This window comes from Oncorhynchus gorbuscha, linkage group LG25 (genome assembly GCF_021184085.1).
Source record: "Oncorhynchus gorbuscha isolate QuinsamMale2020 ecotype Even-year linkage group LG25, OgorEven_v1.0, whole genome shotgun sequence".
Classification (NCBI taxonomy): domain Eukaryota; kingdom Metazoa; phylum Chordata; class Actinopteri; order Salmoniformes; family Salmonidae; genus Oncorhynchus; species Oncorhynchus gorbuscha.
Window position 1 is genome coordinate 5125009 of NC_060197.1, and position 16075 is coordinate 5141083.

General features: G+C 46.4%; 1 protein-coding gene and 1 pseudogene across 1 annotated transcript in view; one reads left to right on the top strand and one right to left on the bottom strand.

Moving 5' to 3' along the window:
- Positions 1-4095: 4095 nt before the first annotated feature.
- LOC124014198 lies at positions 4096-6022 on the top strand (annotated as a pseudogene).
- Positions 6023-8090: 2068 nt separating this feature from the next.
- LOC124014379 (LHFPL tetraspan subfamily member 3 protein) overlaps positions 8091-16075 on the bottom strand; it is a 42675-nt gene continuing 34690 nt past the window's right edge. Inside the window, exons 2-4 of the mRNA XM_046329286.1 lie at positions 13385-13612; positions 10831-10871; positions 8091-10705 (exon numbers count right to left, since the gene is read on the bottom strand). Of these exons, the coding sequence (XP_046185242.1) occupies positions 10852-10871; positions 13385-13612 (248 nt within the window). The 3' untranslated portion in view covers positions 8091-10705; positions 10831-10851. The remainder of the gene's footprint in view (positions 10706-10830; positions 10872-13384; positions 13613-16075) is intronic.

Below are 16075 nucleotides of genomic sequence, written 5' to 3' on the forward strand. Positions count from 1 at the left end.
CCAGCAACAGATATGCCCATGAATGAATATTTCTTTAGTGGTTGCCTGCTATCTTATCACAACAGATTGTAGACCTTTCCATCAGGAGAACAACATTAACTGCATCTAATGAGCGCCTGCCTCTCTTGTGCATGTTGGTTAGTGGTAGTTCCTCACTGGTAAGCAGATGTTGCGACGCACCTCTTTGATCTGTTGTGCTGTGTGCATATCAATGCAGACACTCCGGTCTTGATGAACATCAATGATTAAGCAGACCCTTCATGGTTACAAGTGCTCTCCTGTCACCGTTATGCACATGATTAACCAGCACAAATCAGCTTCACAACAACACACCACTCCTGGTTTTGGAGTGTCTCTTCCATGCTCACAAGTGGAGATATTCCACAGTTCAGGGACATGTGGTCGAGAGAAACGTGTTTCCAATCAAAGTTGATTTGTCACGTGTGCCTAATGCAACAGGTGTAGACCTTACAGTGAAAGGCTTTACTTACAGGCTCTAACCAACAGTACAAAAAAAGGTATTAGGTGAACAATAGGTATGTAAAGAAATAAAAACCGCAGTGAAAAATAACAGTACATACAGGCTACATGCAGACACCGATTAGTCGGGCTGATTGAGGTAGTATGTAGATATTGTTAAAGTGACTGCATATATGATGAACAGAGAGTAGCAGTAGCGTAAAAGAGGGTGGCGGGACACAATGCAGATAGCCTGGTTAGCCAATGTTTGTTGGCCCAATTGAGGTAGTATGTACATGAATGTATAGTTAGTGACTACATATATGTTAAACAGAATAGCAGCAGTGTAAAAGAGGGTTTGGGGTGGGGGGCACACAATGCAAATAGCCATTTGATTACCTGTTCAGGAGTCTTATGGCTTGGGGGTGGCCAAGATGTTCAATTGTTCGAGAGAGAGAAAGAAGAGAGAAAAAACTGTTGAAGCCTTTTTGTCCTAGACTTGGCACTCCGGTACCGCTTAGCATGCGGTAGTAGAGAGAACAGTCTAGAACAATTTTTAGGGCCTTCCTCTGACACCGCCTGGTATAGAGGTCCTTGGATGGCACTCAGCTTAGTGATGTACTGCGCCCTACTCACTACCCTCTGTAGTGCCTTGCGGTCGGAGGCCGAGCAATTTGCCGTACCAGGCAGTGATGCAACCAGGATGCTCTCGATGGTGCAGCTGTAGAACCTTTTGAGGATCTCAGGACCCATGCCAAATCTTTTTGGTTTCCTGAGGGGGAATAGGCTTTGTCGTGCCCTCTTCATGACTGTCTTGGTGTGTTTGGGCCATTCTAGTTTGTTGGAACTAGAAGCTCTCAACCTGCTCCATTACAGCCCCGTCGATGAGAATGGGGGTGTGTTCGGTCCTCCTTTTCCTGTAGTCCATAATAGTCTCCTTATTCTTGGTTACATTGAGGGATAGGCTGTTATTCTGGCACCACCCGGCCAGGTCTCTGACCTCCCTATAGGCTGTCTCGTCGTTGTCAGTGATCAGGCCTACCACTGTTGTCGTCTGCAAACTTAATGATGGTGTTGGAGTTGTGCCTGGCCATGCAGTCGTGGGTAAATGGAGTACAGGAGGGGACTGAGTATGCACCCCGGAGGGGCTCCAGTATTGAGGATCATCATGGCAGATGTGTTGCTACCTACCCTCACCACCTGGGGGTGGCCTGTCAGGAAGTCCAGGATCCAGTTGGAGGGAGGTGTTTAGTCCCAGGATCCTTAGCTTAGTGATGAGCTTTGAGGGCATTATGGTGTTGAACGCTGAGCTGTAGTCAATGAATAACATTCTCACATAAGTGTTCCTTTTGTCCAGGTGGGAAAGGGCAGTGTGGATTGCAATAGAGATTGCATCATCTGTGGATCTGTTTGGGCGGTATGCAAATTGGAGTGGGTCTAGGGTTTCTGGGATAATGGTGTTGTGAGCCATTACCAGCCTTTCAAAGCACTTCATGGTTACGGACGTGAGTGCTACGGGTCTGTAGTCATTTAGGCAGGTTGCCTTCATGTTCTTGGGCACAGTGACTATGGCGGTCTGCTTGAAACATGTTGGTATTACAGACTCAATCAGGGACATGTTGAAAATGTCAGTGAAAGACACCTGCCAGTTGGTCAGCACATGCCCGGAGCACACGTCCTGGTAATCCGTCTGGCCCCGCAGCCTTGTGAATTTTGACCTGTTTAAAGGTCTTACTCACGTTGGCAACAGAGAGCGTGATCACACAATTGTCCGGAACAGCTGATGCTCTCATGCATGCCTCAGTGTTGCTTGCCTCGAGCATATAAGTAATTTAGCTCGTCTGGTAGGCTCGTGTCACTGGGCAGCTTGCGGCTGTGCTTCCCTTCCCTGTAGCCTGTAATAGTTTGCAAGCCCTGCCACATAAGACGAGCGTCAGAGCCGGTGTAGTACGACTCCATCTTAGCCCTGTATTGACGCTTTGCCTGTTTGATGGTTCGTCGCAGGGCATAGTAGGATTTCTTATAGGCTTCTGGGTTAGAGTCCCTCACCTTGAAAGCGGCAGCTCTACCCTTTAGCTCAGTGCGAATGTTGCCTGTAATCCATGGCTTCTGTTTGGGGTATGTACGTACAGTCACTGTGGGGACGAGATCCTCAATGCACTTATTGATAAGGCCAGTGACTGATGTGGTGTATTCCTCAATGCCATCGGAGGAATCCCGGAATGTGTTCCAGTCTGTGATAGCAAAACAATCCTGTAGTTTAGCATCTGCTTCACCTGACCACCTTTTTATAGACCGAGTCACTGGTGCTTCCTGCTTTTAATTTTTGCTTGTAAGCAGGAATCAGCAGGATATAACTGTGGTCAGATTTACCAAATGGAGGGTGAGGGAGAGCTTTGTACGTGTCTCTGTGTGTGGAGTACAGGTGCTCTAGAATATTTTTCCCCCCTCTGGTTTTAACATGCTGATCGAAATTATGTTTAAGTATCCCTGCATTAAAGTCTCCGGCTACTAGGAGAGCCGCCTCTGGGTGAGCGGATCCCTGTTTGCTTATTTCCTTATACAGCTGACTGAGTGCGGTCTCAATGCCAGCATCCGTCTGTGTTGGTAAATAAACAGCCACGAAAAGTATAGCTGAAAACTCTAGGCAGGTAGTGTGGTCTGCATTTTATCACAAGATACTCTACTTCATGCGAGCAAAATCTAGAGACTTCCTTATATTTCGTGCAGCAGCTGCTGTTTACAAATATGCACAGACCGCCCCTCTCGTTTTACCGGAGTGTGCTGTTCCATCTGGACGAGAAGTCTGTGTTCAATGCCTGGCTCGGTTCGTTTTGCATGGCCCGGTTCCCCGGTTGAGTGGAGATTGCATATTTTAGAATATTCCATTGATCCTTAAGTGAATTCTCCACCCACACGGGGGAACTGGGCCATGCAAAACATAATGGTCCAATCAGAATAGGGCTATAGGGGTTGGGCAAGTGAGTGCTCTTGGGTTGTATATAGTTAATTATTCCAGGAAGAGAAGTGCATTGCAGTGTTGCGTGGGGAGGAGGAACATTTTCAATGTCATTTCTCTGAAGTGAAACTAAAGCCCGCAGTATGTTGTGCATGAGACCCAACTCCCCAGCTCTTCAGAAAACGATTAAATAGTGAAATTCAGTGTTTGGACCTCTTAACACCTAACAGAAAGTAGAACCAAAATCTTATCCACAAACACATTCAGGTGAGTAGAGAGATTAATATGGACATTTGAAGATCAGCTCTACGGTGTTTGTTTATTTATTCTACTTTTTTCTTTGCTACAGTAGACCAACATTAACTCTTTGTCCTTTGGTTGTATAACTATTTTCTACGTTTCTTGGTAACACCTTGTATCAAGATTGATTAGTCTGCCCATAAGGCAATGCTGGTAAACTGTCAAGAGCAGATTGATTGCAAGAAATGCTTTATGGTTTTACCTTGGTCTCTATCTAGATATGGTCGTCCTCCAGCAATGTCCTGTCTGAAGAGCAGTTCCTGTGTTCTATCTGTCTGGATGTGTTCACTGAGCCGGTCTCTATTCAATGTGGACACAACTTCTGCATGGCCTGTATCAGGAAGTATTGGGATGGCAATGACATGTGCCAGTGTCCCATGTGTAAAAAAACATTTTATAAGAGACCAGATCTGTTCATCAATACATTAATTTCTGAGATGGCTGCTCAGTTCAGGAAATCAGTTCAAGTGAAAGCCACCAGCAGCTCAGACCAACTCCCTGCCAAAACTGGAGAAGTCTCCTGTGACATCTGCACTGGGACGAAGCCCAAGGCCCTGAAGTCCTGCCTGGTGTGTCAGACTTCTTACTGTGAGACTCATCTGGAGCCTCATCAGAGAGTCGCAGCCTTAAAGAGACACAAGCTGATCAACCCTGTGGAGAACCTGGAGGACAGGATGTGTAAGAAGCACGACAGACTCCTGGAGCTGTTCTGCAGAACTGATCAGACGTGTGTGTGTCAGTTCTGCACTGAGGCAAAACACAAGACTCACAACACAGTCCCTCTAGAGGAAGAGTATGGAGAGAAGATGGCTGAACTGGGGAAGATGATGGCAGTAGTACAGCAGATGTTGCATACAAGATCTAGAAAGGTTAAGGAGATCAAACACTCTGTAGAGCTCAGCAAGAGAGTTGCAGAGAGAAAGATATTAGACCGTGTGCAGGTCTTCACTGCTCTGGTTCGCTCCATTGAGAGAAGTCAGGCTGAGCTCATTGAGGTGGTCAAAGAGAAGCAGAAAAAAGCGGAGAGGCAGGCTGAAGGGCTCATTAAAGAGCTGGAGCAGGAAATCACTGAGCTACAGAGGAGAAGCACTGAGCTGGAGCAGCTCTCACACACTGAGGACCACCTCCACCTCCTACAGAGCTTCCCATCTCTTTGCACCCTTCCACCCACCAAGGACTGGTCTAAGATCAGTGTTCACAGTGATCTGTATGTGGGGACTGGGAGGAGAGTTGTGTCCCAACTGGAGGAGACACTGAATAAAGAGATGGATAAAGTCAAATGGAAGAGGGCGCAGCACTATGCAGCGCTATGCAGTGGATGTGACTCTGGACCCTGATACGACAAACCCCTATATCATCCTGTCGACAAGTGGGAAAGAAGTGAGATATCAACAGAAACAACCAGATCTCCTTGACAACCCAAAGAGGTTTTCCACCTGTCCCTGTGTCCTTGGAAATAAAGGCGTCTCCTCAGGAAGATCTTACTATGAGGTGACTGTTAAGGGAAAGACGAAGTGGGATTTAGGAGTGGCCAGAGAGTCCATCAACAGGAAGGGAACTATCACTCTGAGCCCTAAGGATGGTTACTGGACTGTGGCACTGAGGAAAAGTGTAAGTACCTAGCCTGTACCTCCACACCTGTCCTCCTCTCCCTGAGAGAGAAGCCCCAGATGGTGGGTGTGTTTGTGGATTATGAGGAGGGCCAGGTCTCACATCTACTCTTTCACTGGCTGCACCTTCACTGAGAAACTATATCCATACTTAGGACCTTGTGCTAATTTTGGGGATGAAAACTCTGCTCCTCTGATTATCTCCCCTGTCAATCACACAGCCTGAGGATGATGTTTTGACATTGCAGAAGTGTGGAGATGCTACCAAAGATAATGGTATCCAGACAAATACTCAGCATGGACCTTGATTCTGTTAAGTTTAAAATACTGCACTTTGCATTAACATCACATGAATCACAGAAAAAAAGATCCCTGAAAATATTTAGTTTAATATTAGATGAAATTGTTCCAGTCTCTTCTGTTTGATAATTTTTTAATGTACATATACATGTGTGTTTATGTAATAATGTGGTGCTGATGTGACTGTATTGTGATGAATTTAATGTAATCTCTGACGTCAATGATTTCGCAGCCTCTTCATGGTTACAAGTGCTCTCCTGTCCCCATCGTGCATGGGGACAAAGCTTTACAACACAACACACGACTGTATTTTGAAGTGCCTTTCTTGTGTTGCTTGTTCTGTCTTTGATTGTAACACAATGTCATTACATTTGAAAGAAACACCATTAAAGAAACAAATGCAGTGAGTTTGTTTTTAAAGTTTATTTACCCCCCCCTGTTTTGGCTCTCTAAAAACTGTTGTATTCGTAGGATAATATTGAATGTTTTTATGTACATGGAAATGGTTGGGACAAACCCCTTTCCCTGGTTCCTCACCTCCCAGGCTGTCATACACACTCACAGTGCATGAGAAGGCACATTTACGGGTCTAACATTGTCCCGTAAATCTCCAATTTACATATACATGTCTGTAAATGTCTGCACACAGAAGTGGTCTGTTATCGGATATGTACGGGATGTGTGCAGATATTTTTGGACTGTGCACCCCAGTGTTAACCCGTAAATACAATTTGTCATGCAGTCAAAGTGTATAATAAGGTATGTGGGGTTTGGACTAGCCAGTATAATAAGGTAGGTGGGGTTTGGACTAGCCAGTATAATAAGGTAGGTGGGGTTTGGACTGGCCAGTATAATAAGGTAGGTGGGGGTTGGACTAGCCAGTATAATAAGGTAGGTGGGGGTTGGACTAGCCAGTATAATAAGGTAGGTGGGGGTTGGACTAGCCAGTATAATAAGGTAGGTGGGGGTTGGACTGGCCAGTTTAATAAGGTAGATGGGGGTTGGACTAGCCAGTATAATAAGGTAGGTGGGGGTTGGACTGGCCAGTATAATAAGGTAGGTGGGGGTTGGACTAGCCAGTATAATAAGGTAGATGGGGGTTGGACTAGCCAGTATAATAAGGTAGGTGGGGGTTGGACTAGCCAGTATAATAAGGTAGGTGGGGGTTGGACTAGCCAGTATAATAAGGTAGGTGGGGGTTGGACTGGCCAGTATATTAAGGTAGGTGGGGGTTGGACTAGCCAGTATAATAAGGTAGGTGGGGGTTGGACTGGCCAGGATAATAAGGTAGGTGGGGGTTGGACTAGCCAGTATAATAAGGTAGGTGGGGGTTGGACTAGCCAGTATAATAAGGTAGGTGGGGTTGGACTAGCCAGTATAATAAGGTAGGTGGGGGTTGGACTAGCCAGTATAATAAGGTAGATGGGGTTAATAATAAGGTAGGTGGGGGTTGGACTAGCCAGTATAATAAGGTAGGTGGGGGTTGGACTAGCCAGTATAATAAGGTAGGTGGGGGTTGGACTAGCCAGTATAATAAGGTAGGTGGGGGTTGGACTAGCCAGTATAATAAGGTAGATGGGGGTTGGACTAGCCAGTATAATAAGGTAGATGGGGGTTGGACTAGCCAGTATAATAAGGTAGGTGGGGGTTGGACTAGCCAGTATAATAAGGTAGGTGGGGTTGGACTAGCCAGTATAATAAAGGTGGGGTAGCCAGTATAATAAGGGGTGGGGGTTGGACTAGCCAGTATAATAAGGTAGGTGGGGGTTGGACTAGCCAGTATAATAAGGTAGGTGGGGGTTGGACTAGCCAGTATAATAAGGTAGGTGGGGGTTGGACTAGCCAGTATAATAAGGTAGATGGGGTTGGACTAGCCAGTATAATAAGGTAGGTGGGGGTTGGACTAGCCAGTATAATAAGGTAGGTAGGTAAGGGATGGGGTTGGACTAGCCAGTATAATAAGGTAGGTGTTTGGACTAGCCAGTATAATAAGGTAGGTGGGGTTGGACTAGCCAGTATAATAAGGTAGGTGGGGGTTGGACTAGCCAGTATAATAAGGTAGGTGGGGTTTGGACTAGCCAGTATAATAAGGTAGATGGGGGTTGGACTAGCCAGTATAATAAAGGTGGGGTTTACTAGCCAGTATAATAAGGTAGGTGGGGGTTGGACTAGCCAGTATAATAAGGTAGTATAATAAGGTAGGGGGTTGGACTAGCCAGTATAATAAGGTAGGTGGGGGTTGGACTAGCCAGTATAATAAGGTAGGTGGGGGTTGGACTAGCCAGTATAATAAGGTAGATGGGGGTTGGACTAGCCAGTATAATAAGGTAGGTGGGGGTTGGACTAGCCAGTATAATAAGGTAGATGGGGGTTGGACTAGCCAGTATAATAAGGTAGGTGGGGGTTGGTAGCCAGGGTTTGGACTAGACAGTATAATAAGGTAGGTATAATAAGGTAGGTGGGGGTTGGACTAGCCAGTATAATAAGGTAGATGGGGGTTGGACTAGACAGTATAATAAGGTAGGTGGGGTTTGGACTGATTGAATATGTTCACATGTTGATTAGTTCACATCACATGAGGTTGGTGGCACCTTAATTGGGGAGGACTGGCTCATATTAATGGCTGGTGCGGAATCAGTGGAATGATATGCCATTCCATTGACTCCGTTCCGGACATTATTATGAGCCGCCCCCACAGCAGCTTCCTATGGTTCGCATGTTAAGTTGAGCTTGTTTCAGCCCAGAAGCCCCATAAGAACACTAGGCACATTTACAACATAATGAGAGTGGATTTATAAAGCACTACACTCACCAGCTGGAAAGTGATATATGCCAATTAGGAGGATGATTAGGTGGCCAGGTTGGGAATTTAACCCCCTACTCTTACAATAAATGCCATGGGATTTTTAATGACCACAGAGAGTTAGGACACCCATTTAACTTCCCATCTGAAAGACAGCACCCTATGCAGGGCAATGTCCCCTTCACTGCCCTGGGGCATTAGGATCTCCTTAGACCAGATGAAAGAGTGCCTCCTATTGGCCCTCCAACACCGTTTCCAGCAGCATCTGGTCTTCCATCAAGGGACTGACCGGGACCAACCGTGCTTTGCTTCAGGGGCAAACCAGCAGTGGGATGCAGGGTGCTATGCTGCTGGCAGTAGACTGCTGAAATAAAGTTGTGTTGCAGCCCTGTTTGTGTGACAGTGGTAAACTACGTGACTTGAGTTTACATGGGCTCTGGAGGCTACTGATCTTTTCAACCAGTTCTGTCCCTTTATATGGCCATAACGTCCATATTTTGACCTTCAAGAAATTGTATTTGTATTCATTGATAAAATGTGCTGGATAGAGAGCAAGAATGACTTTCCGTTAACGACACATTGCTACTAGTGATAAAGTTGCAGATGAATTCGAAGGTTATATTCCCAGATAATACAATTCAAGACACTGAGCCACACTTTATGGAAACACTTCTTCCCATAGTAAAATGGCAATACTCTACAATACTGTCTGTATACATTGTATGGCACACACATCTGAAGTGAATCAATAGCTTTAACATACTGCATCGATTGTAAATATCATAGTCGAGACAAAATAATATTCCAACATGTAGAACAGCTATTTCTATTTGTTAATAGGCCTTTTCTTCTACTTAATACATGGTTCTTCAGCATGGTTTTCTCCAGGGTTGCCGAGGACACTATGATTGGCAGCCTGCTCTTGACCTCTAGTCCTACATGGCTCTGATCTCCACCTCGCTGATTCTATCACAACAGTCATTCATTACAGCTACAAGATGTCTTCTTTACCTTCAACTTGGTCACATTTAATGTGGTGTCAGTGGTGGAGCATCGCTCTCTGTTCAGCCGTTGTCTTCCAGTACGGACACGTCTAAATGGGATCCTTGGGACGTACCAATTCTGATGTCACCCCGTTGAAGATTCTATTTAAAAAGGTTAAGGTAAGGGGAAAGGTTAGGGTTTTGTGTAGGGACGTCCACAGGTTCCCAGGCACCGCTGACCCTTCCACCCTTCCAGACAGTGCTTACAGTTCTCATGGACCATGCTCACCCACTGTAAACAGTCTTACAGTGATGAGTCCAATGAAGACCAAAGAGTGGAACACAAGTCCAGAAGGAATCCACAGTTCAGGTACATGTGTACTGTCTGTGTCCAGAGGTGAGTTTGACACAATAAAGACGACAGCTCTGTTTGATCAGACGTCTGAACAACCCAATTCTGTAGCCAAGCGGTCGTGTGTGGTCATGAGTTAGTTGACCGTTTCCCAAACTCAGTCCTGGGGATCCCAAGGGGTGCATGTTTTGTTTTTCCCCCAAGCACTACACAGCTGATTCAAGTTTTCAAAGCTTGGTGATAAGTTAATTATTTTAATTAGTTGGGTCAAATGCTAGGGCAAAAACCAAAACGTGCACCCCTTGGGATCCCCAGGACTGAGTTTGGGAAACGCTGGGTTAATTTGTGTTTTCTATGCTTAGGGCCTTGAATGGTGGGACAGAATCGCAAGGTCTTTTTCACAAACAAACCTTTTCTCATATGTTTCCTAATATGTTTTATTGTCACATACACTGGATAGGTGCAGTGAAATGTGTTGTTTTACAGGGTCAGTCACAGTAGTACAGCGCCTCTGGAGCAAATCAGGGTTAAGTGCCTTACTCAGGGGGCACAACGGCAGACTTTTTTTCACCTTGTCGGCTCAGGTATTCAAACCAGCGACCTTTCGGTTACTGACCCAATGCTCTAACCACTAGGCTATCTGCCGCCCGTTAAGCAATCGGCCTACTGTGTCCACTCAGTAACGGATTTCATAAAACAATATGAGGTCTTCCATCTGTTGTTGCTCTCAAGGTCATGTCTGGGTGATAACGGGGCCGTAGGGGTTGGTCTTTACTAAGTGGGTTCTCTTGGAGTGGATGTCTCCTCCTTTCATTCATTCGTCCTTTTCTCGTTCTGTTCTTTCCAACAGCAGTAGCTCTCCTTTCCACCTCCAGAGTGACAGGTATGAAAGCTGGAACGTTGTGTTACATTATCTTTACCTCTGATGGGCACCAACACCTGTGAATAAAGAGCACAATTAGATGTACCAATGGCAACACAAGCATATGGATATTGATAATATTGATTATGATAATTATTATAATTATATTGATAATTCACAATTCACAAAAAAGCACACCCACCTTTGTACAGTATTTGGCTGTTTATATGGAATTACCAGTCTCTGTGAGGACAGAAAGGAGAAGTTAGCATTGGTAATGTCACTATGAATACCACTAGAGCTTCTGTACTTGTAGTACCAGAGATACGCCAGTGGGTGGCAGTAGTGAGGAAAAGTCACCAATCAGTGGTAAGGTCATGACATCCTTATCTAAATGGCTCAGAGACCTCCTTTATAAACATAGTTAATCATTGGACTGACACATACATTACTGCAACAGAACAATTAATCACTTTGCCAAAATGAGACTCGGTCACTCTCTCTCTCTCTGTCTCTCTCTCTCTCTCTCTCTCTCTCTCTCTCTCTCTCTCTCTCTCTCTCTCTCTCTCTCTCTCTCTCTCTCTCTCTCTCTCTCTCTCTCTCTCTCTCTCTCTCTCTCTCTCTCTCTCTCTCTCTCTCTCTCTCTCTCTCTCTCTCTCTCTCTCTCTCGCTCTCTCTCTCTCTCTCTCTCTCTCTCTCTCTCTCTCTCTCTCTCTCTCTCTCTCTCTCGCTCTCTCTCTCTCTCTCTCTCTCTCTCGTCTTATAGCTGATAATGTGAAGTCAGACATCTTGAAACCCTATAACATTGATAATTGAGAGTGTCTGGGATTTTGGAAGCAGAGCCTACTAGACTTCATTTGAATGTGTTCCCAATTGAGACTCTCTCTCTCCTCCTGTCCCATAGCTGATTACGGCATCCTCCCTCTGTTATATGGCGTTCTCCTGCGCCAACAGGCAGCCCTAGCCGATCAGCTCATGTGATTAATTTAGACAGGCTGATAGCCAAGCTGTGTAAACAGCCATTAGTAATTCAGGACTCTGTAAATTCTCTCCCTTTTTCTTCTGTCTTATTTTCTCCATCTCCCTCTCCTTTCCATCTCCCTCTCCTTTCCATCTCCCTCTCCTTTCCATCTCCCTCTCCTTTCCATCTCCCTCTCCTTTCCTTTCAATCTCCCTCTCCTTTCCATCTCCCTCTCCTTTCTATCTCCCTCTCCTTTCTATCTCCCTCTCCTTTCCATCTCCCTCTCCTTTCTATCTCCCTCTCCTTTCCATCTCCCTCTCCTTTCCATCTCCCTCTCCTTTCCATCTCCCTCTCCTTTCCATCTCCCTCTCCTTTCCATCTCCCTCTCCTTTCCATCTCCCTCTCCTTTCTATCTCCCTCTCCTTTCCATCTCCCTCTCCTTTCTATCTCCCTCTCCTTTCCATCTCCCTCTCCTTTCCATCTCCCTCTCCTTTCTATCTCCCTCTCCTTTCCATCTCCCTCCTTTCCATCTTTCCATTTCCATCTCTCCTTTCCATCTCCCTCTCCTTTCCATCTCCCTCTCCTTTCCATCTCCCTCTCCTTTCTATCTCCCTCTCCTTTCCATCTCCCTCTCCTTTCCATCTCCCTCTCCTTTCCATCTCCCTCTCCTTTCCATCTCCCTCTCCTTTCCATCTCCCTCTCCTTTCCATCTCCCTCTCCTTTCTATCTCCCTCTCCTTTCCATCTCCCTCTCCGTTCCATTCCCCTCTCCTTTCCATTCCTTTTCATCTCTCTCTTTTTTCTGTTCCTTCCCCCCTTGTCGTTTTAGCCATTCTCTTCAACTCTGCCATCTTGTTTTGTTATCTTCCTCTCTCTCTCTCTCTCTCTCCCTCTCTCTCTCTCTCTCTCTCTCTCTCTCTCTCTCTCTCTCTCTCTCTCTCTCTCTCTCTCTCTCTCTCTCTCTCCCTCTCTCTCTCTCTCTCTCTCTCTCTCTCTCTCTCTCTCTCTCTCTCTCTCTCTCTCTCTCTCTCTCTCTCTCTCTCTCTCTTTCTCTCTCTCTCTCTCTCTCGTTCTCTTTCTCTCTCTCTCTCTGACTCACCAATTCCCAATCCCATCGGTAATAACAGTAGGCAGGTGTTATGTGAGAAGCAGTTAAAATATGTTAATTGGTGATGGCTCGGGTGTGTGAAATTATGCTGAAAATATTTGCATAAAAAGGGACAGAATATGAATATCTACCATGTGGGGTGTGGGGTTTTGACAGCAGGGTAAATTTGATACATACCCACCCCATGCTATGGGCTTTGGAAGAGGGGGTTGATGAGAAGTGTTTATTTATTAGCCTAAATACATTAAACACCAAGATATGGGAGATGTGGAAGTGTCTGGAGAAGAGGGGGTTCAGACTTCAGTTACAGAGGTTCTGTTATTCTGTGCAATAGTGTTCTTCACTCCTGGTCCCGGAGAGCCAAAGGATGTGCAGGTGTTTGGTCCAGCACTGCACTAACACATCAGTATGGTGCTGCCCTTCAGAGACAGGTAGACACCCTGTGGTCACCAGGAGCAGGATTGAAGAGCATTGCACTATGACCTTACACAGACTTGAACTATCACACATATCACTTTTTGAGACAGCCTCTGTATGGCATGCTCACATGAGGAAAGTCCACAGCTTGTATTCATAAAGTATCTCAGGGTAGGAGTACTGATCTAGAATCAGGTCCCCCCTGTCCATGTAATCTTATTCATAATTACCTAAAATCCCAAACTGATTTTAGATTAAGTGTTGTCCTTACTATCCAGCAGTTCATCAGCCATCAGCCCATCCTGACGGTTTCCCAGGACGAAGGCCAGGAAGGAGAGTATCAGGGCGTCCATGATGCCCATGATAGCCAGGATGTAGGCCCAGCGCACGGAGCACGCTCCCAGGGTGTACTTGTCTGTCTGCTCCCCACACATCCTCTTCACCTCGTCACTGTCCCAGCCGTCTGGGTAGATCATACAGCCCAGAATCAGGCACGTACCTGGGATAGGAGGAGGGAGGGAGGGATGGGGGGGATGGAGGGAGGGAGGGATGGGGGGGATGGAGAGACAGAGGGAGGGAGGGATGGGGGGGGATGGAGAGACAGAGGGAGGGAGGGATGGGGGATGGAGAGACAGAGGGAGGGAGGGATGGGGGATGGAGAGACAGAGGGAGGGAGGGAGGGATGGAGGGACAGAGGGAGGGATGGGGGATGGAGGGAGAAAGGAAGACGTGGGAGAAAGGGGGAGATTACAGAAAAGAGAGAGTACAGGAGAAACACAGAAAGGTGGAGGGAGAGAGAGACAAAGAGATAGTGTTAGCTTAACCCATACCATATCTATGCAGCATTCTAAACTCATCACCCTCCCCTGTAGTCTCTCCTCCCCTCCTTCCCCTGTAGTCTCTCCTCCATCCATCCCTCCCCTGTAGTCCCCCCCTCCCCCTGTAGTCTCTCCTCCTCCCCTCCTGTAGTCCCTCCTCTCATTCTCCCCTGTAGTCCCTCCTCCCCTGTAGTCTCTCCTCCTCCCCTCCTGTAGTCCCTCCTCTCATCCTCCCCTGTAGTCCCTCCTCCCCCTGTAGTCTCTCCTCCTCCCCTCCTGTAGTCCCTCCTCTCATCCTCCCCCTGTAGTCCCTCCTCCCCCTGTAGTCTCTCCTCCCCCTCCTGTAGTCCATCCTCTCATCCTCCCCCTGTAGTCCCTCCTCCCCCTGTAGTCTCTCCTCCTCCCCTCCTGTAGTCCCTCCTCTCATCCTCCCCCTGTAGTCTCCCCTCCTCCCCTCCTGTAGTCCCTCCTCTCATCCTCCCCCTGTAGTCTCTCCTGTTCCCCTACTCCTGTAATCTCTCCTCTCCTCTGTTCCCTAGCTGATTGATTCCCTCTCCTGATCTCCTGACCACTGTCAGAGTGACCACTGCAGCTCTCCATGGACACAAACAGTACGCACACCCACTCCAGCCAGAGACACTGGGACTGTCTACAATTCAATTCACTTGTTCAGAGTGTGTGACAATAACACGGAGATGTCAGTGCAGGCTGTGGTAACAGATCAATAAAAGTATTGTTAGAGGATATCTAGCAGTCCCACACAGTCACAGGAGCAGAGTCCGTAGTAGAGGCATTTGTGTGTGTTAACAATCGTGGACATTGCTGTCAGAGGCTAAGCTAAAGAGTCAGTGAGAGAGTACAGAGAGATAAATCTATCTACTTAAGACACAATCTCAGGAAACAGGACATGTGGTTTCCTGTTAGTCTGGAGTTAAACAGGATATGTGGTTTCCTGTTAGTCTGGAGTTAAACAGGTCATGTGGTTTCCTGTTAGTCTGGAGTTAAACAGGACATGTGGTTTCCTGTTAGTCTGGAGTTAAACAGGACATGTGGTTTCCTGTTAGTCTGGAGTTAAACAGGACATGTGGTTTCCTGTTAGTCTGGAGTTAAACAGGACATGTGGTTTCCTGTTAGTCTGGAGTAGAACAGGACATGTGGTTTCCTGTTAGTCTGGAGTAGAACAGGACATGTGGTTTCCTGTGAGTCTGGAGTTAAACAGGACATGTGGTTTCCTGTGAGTCTGGAGTTGAACAGGTCATGTGGTTTCTGGAGTTAAACAGGACATGTGGTTTCTGTGTCTGGAGTTAAACAGGACATGTGGTTTCCTGTTAGTCTGGAGTTAAAAACAGGTCATGTGGTTTTGTTAGTCTGGAGTTAAACAGTTAGTCTGGAGTTAAACAGGTCATGTGGTTTCCTGGAGTTGAACAGGAACAGTCTGGGACATGTGGTTTCCTGTGGTCTGGAGTTGAACCATGTGGTTTCCTGTTAGTCTGGAGTTGAACAGGACATGTGGTTTCCTGTGAGTCTGGAGTTAAACAGGACATGTGGTTTCCTGTGAGTCTGGAGTTGAACAGGTCATGTGGTTTCCTGTGAGTCTGGAGTTGAACAGGTCATGTGGTTTCCTGTGAGTCTGGAGTTGAAGAAGACATGTGGTTTCCTGTTAGTCTGGAGTTGAACAGGTCATGTGGTTTCCTGTGAGTCTGGAGTTGAACAGGACATGTGGTTTCCTGTTAGTCTGGAGTTGAACAGGACATGATGATATGGATCAGAATTGTGGTAATGATAGAAACGGTGCTAACTGGTCTGTAATAATGCACACTGGTGTTAAAGCATGTAATAGCTATAATCTAATCCCACCTCTACACCAGAGGTCTCCAATTACATTCAGCCACGGGACAATTTTTTCTTGAGTGGATGGTCAGGGGGCCGGAACACAATTTAAAATCATTTGTACTCTGCAAATTGACTGTAAGTAGCCCAAACCAATAGCATTTGACAAAAACATAATAATTTCAATTATAACATAATTAATTTCAATCCTAGCCGAGAGCGTTAGCGCTGCGTCAGACTCCGGCACTGATCATCCACATTGCTAATCACTGTTCTCGGATCAGAGGATGGGACACCGATGAGTTTCTCTCGTT